Source organism: Erithacus rubecula, assembly GCF_903797595.1.
Source record: "Erithacus rubecula genome assembly, contig: SUPER_Z_unloc_5, whole genome shotgun sequence".
Classification (NCBI taxonomy): Eukaryota; Metazoa; Chordata; class Aves; order Passeriformes; family Muscicapidae; genus Erithacus; species Erithacus rubecula.
In genome coordinates this window covers 2,548,639-2,562,997 of record NW_027635819.1, presented here as the reverse complement: position 1 = coordinate 2,562,997, position 14,359 = coordinate 2,548,639, and the positions used below count along the sequence as shown (strand labels likewise).

General features: G+C 39.9%; 1 protein-coding gene across 5 annotated transcripts in view; it reads right to left on the bottom strand.

The window, feature by feature from the left end:
- Positions 1–12,468: 12,468 nt before the first annotated feature.
- GRAMD2B (GRAM domain containing 2B) overlaps positions 12,469–14,359 on the bottom strand; it is a 41,608-nt gene continuing 39,717 nt past the window's right edge. For 3 of the 5 annotated variants that reach the window (XM_079331594.1, XM_079331597.1, XM_079331595.1), the window contains one exon: positions 12,469–13,726. In XM_079331594.1, coding sequence (XP_079187720.1) covers positions 13,573–13,726 — 154 coding nt within the window. In that variant the 3' untranslated portion in view covers positions 12,469–13,572. Of the gene's footprint in view, positions 13,733–14,359 lie in introns of all 5 variants that reach the window. The other 2 variants (XM_079331596.1, XM_079331598.1) reach the window with 1 other exon arrangement.

The window sequence follows — 14,359 nt, the reverse complement described above, 5'->3', positions numbered from 1 at the left end:
TTTTGATGGTGTTTTGATGGCAATGCCATGCAAACTGGCTTGAAAGTCTGCCATACCACAATGCTGGTTGGTCTCCCTTCAGCCTGGTTTCTAATTTTAAAATGCATAGTCTTTGGAATTTTACATCTGAATCTCTTACGGCCAGGAGTATTCTCTCCTCTAGTTCTTTGTGTCTAGCCATTTCATTAAATAAATATTGTATGTTAGCCCACAGAATGAACTGATATACCCTAAGCAGACAGATAATCACTAGCAGATAGGGCAAAGGAACAATTCAACTCCCAAATTTAATTGTTCAGCAAACAGCACCAGTTTATACAAATTGTACACTTTAATACCATTCTGTGGCACTGAATGTTGCTGTGAAATTCTTAACAATGCAAAATAAGTTCAAGAATTCTCTTTTCTTGCTGCTTATCATAGGTTTTGGATAGCCTCATGTCATATCTGGTTTTTTCTTGACAATGTAAGGTTTTTTTAGAGTAAAATACTCTTTCAGAGTAAAGTGATCCCCCAAGTCCAGTTGTTTAATTTACAGAAATAAGGTAGATTCTACCATCTGGCTTTAGACATGGGAATTTCATTTGTGGATGGAGCAAAACTGGTATGGTGAGTCTGATATTTGACTGGTCTTCAAATCATTATCTGAAAACTAATATGAATGGAATAAATGCACAAATGTGATCAAGAGGTGACTGCATGGCAAATGCACTAAACTTTTGGAAGTTAACTTGACATCTTGATACATAATTTCTTCTCCAATACCAACTTTTGTAAGGATAGCCTTACAGGCGACTCAGCACTATGTATTTGTGTAACTGCTGTGTGTTACCAGTGAGTGGGTTAGATCCACAGTACTTGGGCAGAAAATGGCTCTCTGCAAGCAGGTTACAAACTCAGCTCCACTTTTGTGAAATATGGGAACTACTGTTGCAAAGATCTGTTATCTGCACTGTCACTGGATTGCTAGTGTGGCATCAGAGCAGGTAATCATAATGCTGCTTCTCTTTCCAGACAGCTTTGAATTCCTTGTGGGTGGTGATGAGCAATCCTACCACAGAATTGGTTGGCTTGCTGAATTACTTCCTGTGAAGTGGCTCTGGGAAGAGTGTCTTTTAAAGACTGCTGCAGATTGTAATATGTTTTGGCAAGAATTTAGGTACCTATAAATAGTTATGATTATGATGAAGCATTAAACTAAGGAGGTCTAAAGATACTATAAGCACACAGTTTCTCAATTTCTGCTTTAACTTGGAGAGTCCACTCAGGAGATTGTAAACTGCATTAGCTGTCAGTGAGTTATCTCACCAAGGAGGGCAATTTTGAGAATTCATAAAATGTGTCTTGGAGCTACTGATATGTGCAACATAATGGTCTTGCAGTTTTAATACAAATTCTATCAGCGTCTTCCACTGTTGCATAAACTTAATTACCACTGAGTGTGTAACACCAGAGAATAACAAGTGTTAAATGACACGTGATCAATAATTCATTTGTTAGCACAGTATTGCTTACTGTGAAATGACCTTGGTGGGAACACTCTTACAAGTAATTTCTTTTCTTTTTGCCATGTTATTACCTGAAGATAAATGAAAATTCTGCTAATATTTTTGCTGATAAACAGAGAAATTGCTTTTTTAATGAAATGTGAGAATGAGAACTGTAGGCTGCTTCCCTTCTATCCTGTTGTGTCCTATCACAGCTTCTTGCAGAGGTGATGATTTTCAGGAACCAAGGATACTACATGCCAGTAGTAGGTCTCAACTTGGGATTTTGCAAAAAGTGGTCATGCAGTGCTGAATTTAAATCAGCTGGGAAAGTGTTCACCATTTTCTTTCAGCAATAATACACCAGCCCATTCATGTTACATCACATTCTTTTCATGAAGTGTTTTCATCATTCTGTGCTGTTGCTGCATGAGTTCAAAACCACATGGCTGCTAGAACTTTTGATTTGTGGCATCTGTGTTTCTGTATGAGAAATCATGTGTGCAGATGATGCATTCAAGACTCATTAGGTGTACTAGCCCATTCGTATCTCTGCAAGAATTTCATTAGTACCTATGTGGAAAAGGTGTAAATTACAGGAGACTTCTGTGTCTGGATTTTTTTGAATCATTGTCTGTTTTGGTCCTGCACTAAGGTGTTGGTCATGAATTGCTCAAGTGTGTCCCCTTATTTTCCTAAGTCGAAGCAGAAAAAAATTTTAAGGCTTATAATATAGGGGTAAAATTACTTAAATCACACAGAATCAATTTCTTGAGTAAAAACAGTGACTTAGTGAGGATTTTTTTTAGTGTCTTTTGTATTCCTTAAACAACAAGCTGTGCTGTCATGTGGTGTTTGGTGTTTGAAAACTAATGAATTAATTGCATTCAGTGTGCAAACATCTGCTGTCACTGAAGTGCTGATTGAAATGAGAAAGTGTCTTTCTTGGCTCACATTTTGAACATGGTTATCCTATGGATAGCTGGTACAAAGGCAAGCACTGTCTTATATAATAGCAGTCTTTCCCTTCTGCTGAATTATTAGCACTGATTTTTCCATATAGCTCGTTTCCCCCAAATAACAGGAGTGTGTATGTGGATTTTGGACAGGGGCTTACACAGCAGAGCCTTTCTAAAAGCCTTTGTGTTCCTCCCGGTGTCGCTGTTGGTCAGGCTAAAGCCTGCCCAAGGGCAGCCTTTGCAGTTGCTAGCCAGCTGTGTGGAACACAGACCTCTTTGTCTGAATGTTTTTTATGTTCCAGTACATCTGGGACTGCTGCCTCTGAGCTAGTAATTAAATACACTCTATTCTGCAAAAGCCTCAGTTGATTAGTGCAATTGTTATATAAAACATTAACTCCAAAAGCCAAAGGTTAAAAATAATAGTGTTTCAGCCAGGGAGAACAAATTATTTAATATTTACTTTATCCAGTATGCTGCTGCTCTCTGGCATTATAGCTCTTTTCCTGCAGCCTGAGTTCAAGGTGAAGTTACAAGGAACAAACAGCTTGAGTTAGATCTCTGAATTTGGAGGAAGGCATGCTCTTTAATTATATTTAGGTCTGGAAAACTGGCAGCATGTGGAAATTGTGTTTCATGCTTCCCTGACACTCTCCTTACAGGTGTCCCAAACCTCCTTAGCTGTGATAGTGAAAGTAACATCACCTGCTCTTATTGAGCAGAATGTTACAGAGGTGATGAAATGGCAGTGTGTGAGTTTAAAAAGGGGAGATTCAGGAGGGACAGGATAAATACTAGCTCTCTCGCTTCTAAGGATTTTTTAGTTAAACCACAAACTGTTACTGTCTTCTGTCTTCTGTGGATTATAAGCTACTCATTCTCTGTCCTGATTTAGACTAACATATAATACAAACTACTCAGTCCAATGCAGCAGCTGTACTAGAAATATGTTTAAAAAGTGTAGCACATACCTCTTCTTTGAGTTGCATTTTGTCTACCTACATTTTTTACCTCTATTGCTGATATTTTAATTGACACATTTACCTCAAGAAGTGTGAAGGATTCCTGTGGAATCCCAGAATATAACCATCCTTCCAGCTCCTCTGTGACTGTGCACTCTATGTGCTCATGATTATGTGTTGGAGAGATGGGGACTATCTGTTTGCCACAGTCCTTTTCTTCATTTTACCTAGACAGCAGTTGATTTATGGTCTTGTTTAAAGCACAAGAAATAGCAGAATAAGGTTATGGTGATGTTTCAGGAAATAGTATAAATTGAACTATTCTCTGAAGCTTTGCTGTTGTAGTAAGTCCTTACAGGTTAAAAACTCAGTTTTAGAACTTTAGTTTGGCTTAACCAAAACTGTCTGCTGTGACTCTGTTTTGCCTGCTTCTTTTCTTCCCATATTTTTCAGTTAGCTCTGTTACTGATTTTTTTTTTTTTTTTCACTGCCAGTTTAATGTTGAAGTGACTCACTGCAAAGTCTGAAAAGTACCTTAGTTTTGCTGGAGGATGTGTTTTAAGGCACACCCATTGCTGATTGCAGAAAATGAAAGGGCCTTGAAAGTGAGGATGAGGAATTCAAAATCACCAGAAAGGATGGTAAGATGCTGCTGACAAGAAGCCAATGTGAAAGGCACAAACAGGATTGTAACTGCTGCTACCAGGATTTTAACTGCTGGTTATTCTGGGGAAGGTCAGTGAGAGATGCAAGTGGGAGATGGGACAGAGTGCACAAAATAGAATTAATTGAAAGAGTGTAGTTTTGAATATATAAAAAGATAAGAGGATTACCATGTCAGGAAAATGCAGGAAAAGGAAGCAGATTAGTTTAAGCTAACACATAAGTTTGCATTTATGGCAGATGGAACATAGATAGACATATTCACTAAGGTACAGTGTCAACCCAAACCTCTAAATCTGTTCAGAATTCATTGATTACAGCATGAATCTAACAGGCTGTCAAAATTATCTATTGTGATTAAGGAAAAAGATCCCACCAAGAATACGAAGGAAGGCATCTCAGAACAGAAGAAACATTGTTTTGATGGTTGTGTTCCTCTTAATGTGTTCTTTGCTGTAAAAATTGTCCCAATGTCATGAAGCCTGTTTTGTCAAAAAAAGCCCCAAGCCAAAACACCACACCAGTCGTTCTGTTCTGTGTTTTTAAGAATCCTCTCTGATGTTGCAAACCAAGCGTTTCAAATCTCTGTGAGATTTGTGTCAGCCATTGTTTGTCTGAGTACTCTGGCTTGCATGCTGATCATATCATTTTCTCTTCCGGCTGTTCACTGCCTTCTTCTTTATGAAAAATACTGAAAGTTCACAGAAAGGGTAATCCTTCCTCGTACTTAGCCTGTGTTATTCTTGTGGGAAAATTTGAAGAATACTGTGTACAATTCTTTCTTGAGTTCTTCACACTAAAATTTCCTAATTAATTGAGAAGCTTGTAATGCCTCAGAGTCTTAACTTCTTTCTTTGGGTTTTTTTTTTGAAACTGGGGTAAGGCATTGGTATTTTGGAGTCTGCTGAATATGCATATAATTAATGATTTTCTTGGTTTTCAATGCCTTTCAGCTACTCAGAAAACGTATTTTGAATTCTGTATTTAAGCTGTTAAGAAAACTTCTGCAATGTGGGTTAAACATGGAAGTCATGGTCTTTCATTATTTGCCTGCCAGAAATTGGACCAAGTTCTATTGTGGAAATACAGCAGATATTATTAAGTCAAAACAATTAATTTTTCCCCTAAATACCTGTAGACTGACATAAATAGTCTCTATAGCATCTCTATAAACTTCCTATTTTTAAAAAATGTTTTACGTGTTTCATCACTCTGTAGCTTCTCATTCCTTGGTACTAAGGGAGTCATCAACTTCTGTTATGGTTCTGTAAATCATGAGAGCAGAGCCAAAAATATTTGTGCTCTTTCTTCTTTGGAATTTGTACTGTTTCTTTTTTTTTTTTATAATTTGATCAAATTACTCAAGATTTAAATTTTCTGGGGATAGAGAATCTGGATCTACCAGGCTACTTAACCAAGACTCACAGTATTAATTTTTGCTCCCTTCTACTCAGGCAAGATGAATACATGAGTGCAGCCAATGCACAATAATCTGGTTCTTCCCAACCTTTTCTGATAATTTCCTTCACAGCTCTTTCCCAGGTGAGTGGGTGCAAAAAGCTGTATTTTTTTCTTTCCCAATATACTCTTTGGCTGTCCTACTTGTCCAAGAAAAAAAGCTGTCTGTGCTTTCCTTCTGCCCTTCCTGCCCCACTGTGGAAGGCTGCACCCACCCAGCTGGGGTGCCCTCCCAATCTGCCATCAGCAGGCGACTGCCAGGGATCAGAGGCACCAAATGAAGGCATCACACGACATGAGCCACAAATGTGGTGGCAGCATGTCCTGACTGTCACCTGAGAGCAACCCAGGAACAGCTTGGGCTGAGTGAGGTCAGCTCCTGTCTACAGGATTGGCAGAGGAATTACTCCTGCTCCACAGCCACAGAGGCAGATTTCAATATCAAGACAATTCCTTTACGCAGATGTGGCCAGAGCATTACAAAGTAAGATTTTGGCTTGTGTGTTGACTTAGAGGTCGAACAGGATCTTGGTTACACTGTTGCCTCATCCTGCTGTTTCCCACACAGGGTGTGTCCTCCCCTTTAAAACAATGCTGTTCTGTGGTCCACCAAAAAGTCAGTATCAGTTGCTGTCCCAAAGCATTTTTCAGCCTGATTTGCTAAGTTTTCTCTGAGCCAGGACAGGAAATCTAACAAAATGTGGCTGTAACTGTTTACTTTTTTTGTCCAAGGATATGTGTGATGGTCCTATGCAACCTAAACATAGGAAAATGCTACTAAAAGGGAAATAGATACCTCAAGCAGCGTCTTCCACATCTACCCATGATATAAATGCGCTATTACCCCAGAATCTCATAATTTCCAGTTCCACATTTGTCCACCAAACTGATTACTCAGATGCTCTAATCTATTTAGCAAAGCTGACGCAGCAAAGGTGATGCAATACACCTTTGCAATGTGGACTTTGCACAAAGTAATTCCAGCTGATTTTCCTGGAAGAAAATAAGGGATACTGTACCACAGGTGAGCTGGCAGGGATGAGAAGCAGAAACACATGACCAGGAATGTAGTGATGGTAGGGTGACAGTAATAAAGTTTTTAAGGAAAGCAGCTGCTGGCACAACAGTCACAGCTGGCTTCATTTAAGTGCTTAATGGCAGAGGGGATGGACATATGCATGAATCTGAAGTGGATCAGGCAGGTGAATGACTCAAACCTTAAGGATCGGGCAGTGCTGATTTCTTTATATTCATTTTTAATCTCAGGAAAGACACCAGAGTTGTGTAGAAGCCTAACTTACTGCTGCTGACAGATATGGTCCATTTTCTGTGGCTGTGGCTCCCTTGGGAAACAGAGAGGTACAGGCCAAGTGTGCAGAGAACTTGACTCAGAATGTTCTTGCAGTTTCCAATGCTGCTTCACTTTACATGGAACACAATTACAAAAACAATAGAGTAAAAAAGTTTTAATGTCAGCAAAGATCCTAAAGCATTATTTTAGGCATTGCACAACATCCCTGCATTTGATACTGGACTCTTTCACAGACTCTTATCCATATATCTGGTGGAAAGTTAACTGTTCTTCTGTGGGAGTCCAGAGTATTCCTCTGGCTTCCCTGGGAGCCTCAAGACCCCCCTGGTGGGGTCCCCAAAGACCCTCAAATGAGACCCTGGTGTCTCTGGCACTGAATTCAAACCCTTGAGGGAGATTACCAGCACAGAGGGAAGAAAAACAAGCCACAAAAATCAGTAAAGTGTAAATTAGACTGTTAGAATGTAGATAAATAGACTTTTGGGGATGTTTGTGATAAGGGGCACGTAGCCAAGATGGAGAATTTGGGGGGTAGATACTTCTTCCTCCTTCTTTTCCGTGTCATCCATGTTAGGTGACATTCTGGCACTTTCAGATTGGATGGGGACAAAGCTGGACAGTTTAACAAAGTTGTATTTTATTGGAAAATAATTGTAAATACCTAGTACATAATTTAGACTATCAAAGATAAGTCCTGCCTCTGCCAGGCAGATTCTGCCCTGGACGTCTAGCTAGACAGATCATTGTTTGCTGGACAAAGCATTCCTGAGATCAGAAACAATAAACAGCCATGAAAACCTCTAAGAACAGCCTCCTGCAGTCTCTCATCGGCAGGCATCGGGAAGAGCTGGGGTCCAGACCACCTCAGTCCTCCTGAGGTGATCTCAGATCTAAGGAGACACCTCAGGCTGTGGCAGTCTTGGATGGATTACTATTTAGAAGATCAGCTTTTGGATGCAGGCTACATCATCCAGGCTACAAGATGGGAATAGGAGGCAGAGGATGGTCTATAAGCAGAAGGAGGAAGTAGCTAAACACTAGAGCTGTCAATATTGAGCTACAAGCAGTCTCATATCCTTAGTCCTAAACCTAACACAAATCTTGTACTTTCTTAGTTCACTTAGACCCCAGCCCACAAATTGTTTTTGTGGTAGCATTTACTGTGATGGTCAAAGAGTGACTGCAGAATCAGAAATCCATGAAGAGACTTGGAAGAGAAGTATGGAAGGTGCATTCATACAATCAAGAACTTGGTCTTTCACACAGTATTCTTCCTTATAGCCATTATTACTGATCAGCATCTTTAGAAGGGTGACCATTTTCAAGTAGGCAAATGTAGATTATATTGTTTTCTTCATGTGAGCTGTCAGTGGCATCACTTAACAGGTTTTTGGGGAAAAACATAGAAGGACATCTCTTCCTGCGAGTATCATAACCCAGTGTTGAGGCATTAATGTTTCATTATTCATTTGTGAGAGAAATTTTGTGGTTTCATTACGTTGCATAAACAGCTGTTGGTACAAGCTGACTTTCTTCCCACACTGCCCTTGCTCTGGAATGGGCCCACGTGTGCACATTGCCAGGATAGCAAGCTCTAAGTGCAGGAAGGGTTCAGAGCTGGTTTTTGCCCTGTGTGCCAGATTCAGCATGTAAGATTGTAATTAAGTTACTCATTACCTTCTCTTCTTGGGGGAAGCCTTTATCCATCTACCTGAAGATAGTGTGAAGAGCTGATTTTTAATTTTGTACTTGACAGCACATCGTAATGATTTTTCTTTAATCTCCTGCTAAGCACTGTTAAAATGCCTACTCAGTGGAAAATTACCTTATCAATACCATTAAGTGAGAACAGGAGTTGAAGAAGCCTTTATTGCACAGTCCAAACTACCTTCATTGCCAAACACTATAAAATCCTTGTTATGAAGCTTAATGAAGAATGTCACACCTCCAGAACATGATGCAGATACTACATCATCATGACATGAGCTTGCTGCTTAGGTAAAGCTAGGGAAAGGTGTATTTTCACATTTAAGAACATAATGAACATTAATTTCCAAATGGACTTAATAGAGAAACTGGAAAGATAAGAAGGTCACATAGTAACACACATGGGCAGAAACTCTACCTACAGTGGACAAATTTACAAAAAATATCAGGAGGAAAAGCTATGTAGGCTGAACTCACAAAGGCTGCCAGCTAGTCTGAGCCTAGTCAGTATATGGAGGGCATTAATTTCTATGGCAACTCTCTTCAATAACTAATTTCCAAGTTTTTTGGCACAGGTGGTTTTTTTTTTGTGAACAGACATCCAACTCAGGCGGACTTTTTGGCTCGAATACTGCCCAGTGTGGGGAAAATAGATAAAGTGATTCAAGAAAAGCATTTGTAACTTCATTGGGGGAGAGCTGGAATATCGTTGTCTGTTTTGTATATGAAATACAGTCTTGGGAAAGGCTTTACTGACATACCTTGAATTCCTGCTCAAAGTCTGCTTGCTAAAGTGCTGCATCCTGACCCCTTTTTTGTAAATAGTAATAGATATGAAACTAGGTTCAGGAGAAAAAAACTGCTTCTGATTATCAAACTAACCCTGCTAGTATCCTCTCACTTCTAATCAGTTCCTTCTTGGAATTATCCCTTTTGAGGGTGCTACTAATAGCAGGTGTAAAGGTCTTACAAACACTAGATCTAGGCCTTGTCACCTAAATAATTTGAGATTTAATCCAAAATGAGTAGCCTTAGTCTCACTGGCCAGTTTAATTAAGTGTAAACTTGAGGGTCAGTAGGGGCCACCAGGAAAAAATCAGAAGGCCTGAAATAACAGCTGTAAAAGGGAATTACCTGTATTTTGGACAGGAATAGTGATAGGCATCATAACATTCCATGAAGCTCAGGGAATAAACTCTTCCAAGTCCTGTGGATTTACTGTAGATTCCATATTGTTATATTATTCACATTTGACTGACTTTTTGCTAAAATCCAGGATAGCCTGTGATAAACAGGGAGTAACTTAAAACACAACTACCTAATTAGACACAATTAAATTAAATTTACTGACATACATTTTTTGTGGCTGTTCAGTGAACAAGAGGATGAGGTTCTACATTCATAAAAAAATCCACACTGATTTTAAAAACAAGAAAGCCAAAACCCCATAGCTCTTGTAAAGTCTTGTTACATGCAACCATGTTTAGCAGAATGCTCCACTGGGTTCAAACCATAAACCTAGAAGTGTCAAATGAGATGGGTCAATTTTCCCTCTTGAGCAAATTTGCCTGTCAGACTCAGATAGTCTCACCAGGCAAACTGAAAAGCAGGTGCTGGTAAAATCCTTCCAAATGACATTATTCCTCTGCTGTTTATAGAGGCATACACGCAGGCACTGAACACAAAAAGAACTGTTTGCTCAGTGTAACTGTTTGCTTAGTTTTCTGTCTAAATAGCCAGCTTTTTCTGATCATTGCTGCACGTCACACCTGCTCTGTAAACGCAAAGTTTCCTATGTTTTTGGGAATAGCACCTCACTAGCAGTTGCAGCTGAACCAGCTGAGCAACAGCCTGCAAAGGCCTGGATAACACCAACCAGGAAACTTCTTTAGCATTTGTCAACTGAATATGAGGTGGAAACATGGAAATGAAAGTGCAGGTGTAGCAGGAAGCAAAAGGCATTACCACACACCTCAAAGGCTCATGTGAAAGCAGTTAACAGTATTAAATTCAGATATACTCAAAAACACATGCAAAATTGCTTGTGTTTCCTGCAAATGCTAATGAGAGCTATGACCTTTGACGTTCTGCTGAGGGGGAGGCTTTCAGCAGATAATCCTTCCTGCCTAGAGTGCTAGCTGCATCCTTCACACCAACAGTACCACCAACTTGATACCTTGACAGAAAACTAATTCAACAGCCCCTCAATCCAAGCAGCCAATACAACTCCTCATTGCTTCTTTAACTACGAGAGAAAACACAGGTGATCTGCCCCTCTTGCCTTCCACCTGCAAACTCAAAGCATCTTCCCAGAACCTGCCACTATTAACTACTAGGTCCTGCATGCTGGTAGAACTCAGCTGTTTTTCTAGCCTCTGTGCTGTGAAGGACAACAGGTAGCCAAAACTGGAAAAACAAACACACAAGAAGTTTTAAAATTGGCTTTTAAAAGAGGATTTCCATGCAGCCTATGCAGCAAATTTTAAATGATTGTTAATAACAGTGTGGGCTAAGAATTTTTGTGCGCATTTCTGACTTTCCTAAAGTCATATATTTTTTCCTCCTACTTCTGTGAGCTCGCACTTTTGCCAAAAGGAAAAACCCCTCCTTGTAGCCTTTGTGTGCACAGATACTGGAAGAAGTGTCCCTGCTCTTTAAGAGTCCCAGCCTTGGGGGAAGCAGCTTTTCCTTGTTTATCCCTGTACAGTACTTCCCTTCCAAACCCGAGTGGGGCAAACCCCCTCTTCTCCAGCTGCAAGCTTGAATCACAGGATTTGAATCACTCCACTCCCTTCTCATCTTTCTCCAGGTGGGGCCTTGTGGCGCTGCAGTTCCCCAACACTGCCCACTGTGCCCTGATGCCTGAAGAGTGTGAAATCCTTGAGACACCCTCCTCCTCCCTGCAGGAAGAGGAGCAGGGCAGCCCCTGAGGGGCAGGGCAGGGGTCACTGAGCTGCCGCAGCCAGCCCTTCCTCTGCGCTGGGACAACCCTGTGACACCTTTGTCCAGACTCGCCTCCCCTGGCACGCTGCTGCAGCAGGCTAAAGGGCACACATCCACCTCCCATTGCTCATTCCCTCCAGTAATTATTCTGTTCAGTATGGCTGATGATAAGGGCTTAGCCTGCCTGATTTACTTAAGGCCCATATCAAATATTTTCTCTCTCTCTCTGGTCTCCTGCAGGAAAGCGCAGACTTGACAATGTAAGGTAAGTAAAAGGCTAACTCAGTTCAGCTGCTAGATATAACCAAGTTTTCTTGTAGTTCCTTTGATAAAAGTGACTCATGGCATCAATTTTTCAACCACAGAGCTAAAGACTTCTAATACAGAATTAAAGGGAAGGAAGAAGAGAAGGTAGAGGATGAGGTGAGAGTCCAAAGCACTACATAAGCTGTGCAACTGTAGAGGATAGTAGGGAAAGAATGGGAAAAAAAAATAAAAAGAACTTATTTCAACTGTTTTCTCCAGAAGCTGAATTTTCCAATAACAATAGCTGAGGAAGCAAAGGCAGAGACTTCACTAGGGAGAAGAGTCAAATCTCACAAATTTCTTACATACTGTGCTCAGGCAGAATCTTGAGCCAGGCAGGCATGTTAGAGCCCTCAGGGCCCTGTAAGCTGCCTCAACATGCTGATACTTATCTAATATCCTCCAAGGAGGAAACCTGAGAAATCTGGGGAACTTGAGAAAATTCAAAACTCTGGGAGCCAAATTTGCTCTTTCTGCTGCCATTGAGATCCAAAAAGAAGCCACACACAGTGGAACCTGAGGAGGAACTGCAGCAGGATGCAGTTCCAAACCCCTTGTGTTGGGTGCTGGGTTTTGCACAAACTTTGTACTGTGGGCTATAAGCCTCATGAATATCACATTTGACCAAAAATGAAGGACTTGGGTTCATCCAAATTACAGTATTGAGTCACTTGTTTTAAAAAAGTTTATTTAAACAAAGTAGATACATTTCACAGAAATGGTTATAAAATGCATAGCATATTATAAACAATACTGTTACTTCACAGATAGTAGTTATTATCCTAAATATTGCTTTTTAAAAACTAATAAGCCTGCTTGGTGAATCAGAAAGCTAAAAATCCCCATCTTAGGCACTCTGGAAAAAAAACAGTATGTGATATAACAAAGCAGGTGCCCACTTTTTCATTCACTCTACTGATTGTTTGTATTGCTGCACCATTAATTTGCCAGTTCTCATCGTGTGGAAATACCTGGTCTCTGGAGTCATATACCAAGACTAGATTTTAATTTACTGGACTACAAATTGTACTTGCTCAGCCAATCAAAACCCCATGGAACTCCAAGGAAAGCTGACTGAGGACCTTCACACTGATTAACTTAAAGGACAGAGACCATATGAGTGGACAGAAAATGAGCAGTTTTGCTAAGTTGTGCAGGTGTGTCACACCCATATTGCTATTCATAAGCAACTTGATTGTAAATTGGCAAGTCCATACAGATTTCAGGCTTGACTTTAATGGAACCTGAATGCCCTGCAGAAACAGACCTTACCCTCAGTGGTGATACAGTGCCACAGAAAGTGGAATTGAGCCTTTTCACAGCACTGGAGACCTCAAACACTCATGACTTTGCATACCCAAACACAGAGGTGTCTGTTTTCTGATCTTTGGGATGTTAGGGTGCAGAGAAGCAAGTAAAAATTAAGAGCACAGCACCAATCCATAATGATAGCTGAAACAGATACCTGCTCATTCACACAACACTTCAGTACATGAATCATGACTGACATTCTTCACATTTATACTTGTATGACAATAGGCATAAAGTAAATGTTGAGGTAAAAGGATAGACACCACGTTTTCACTGGTGTAAGCAACTCTAAAATCAAGCAAGCTATAAAATCCATTAATTCACACACAATAGAGAAAGAAAAATCCCCATATTTTTAAAACATAGATACATGTAGATCAAACCATATATGTTTTCAAAATATATAGATACATGCTGAAGAATCAACTGACTTTTTCTGCATGATGACATGAGCTTTACAGTAGTTAAGACTTGGCTTGGACTGAAAGTAAAGAAGCTTGAACTCTGGCCAGCAGAGCTCCTTTGGAACGGTTTGCCAAGACAGAAGAATGAGGTCTGAAGCAGTCCAAGAGCACTGATGTTTCATTCACCATCTTCAAGTAGTTTTTGTAAGTTGTTCTGTATCTTAGAAAAAGAGAGGGAAAGAATTGGGAGGCAAGAAGAGTTACACTGCATTTTAAATTTAAAAAAATAAAAATCAAGACATACTCTTCAATATACTCTGTGTGCATGTTAATTCTGTCTTTTCATACCGATGGCATTCCTGTTAAATGCTTCCCTTATAATAAGTGCATCAAATGGAACACCTGGACAATCAGCTAGCAGGACATCTAAGTTTCATATGATGAATATTCCCTGAAATTTTCTCCTATACATTGTCTTCTCCATTAGTTATAAAGAAAAGACAAAAATAAAAATCAGAGCTAGAAGCAATAGGACAAGAAACTGAATTATTTTCACCTTAATCAAAATCCTGTAGAAGCCTCAAACTTCCAAGTCCCAGCTCTATATCTAAATGGATAATTCAAATAGTTTTTGTAACAGCTTTGGCCCCAGCAAAATAGAGTCTTCTAACCATTGGCAGACATGTCCCATTTACCAGATTTAGTGAATTGATTGTGGATTATCTTCCTTTAGTTGCAATTAAAGTAATGTCAGCCAGTTGCATCCTTGAGAATAATTGGAACAGATCTATTTTTACACAGCCTATTTATCCACTTTCCATCTCCTTGTCCTTAAAAGCAGAGAGGA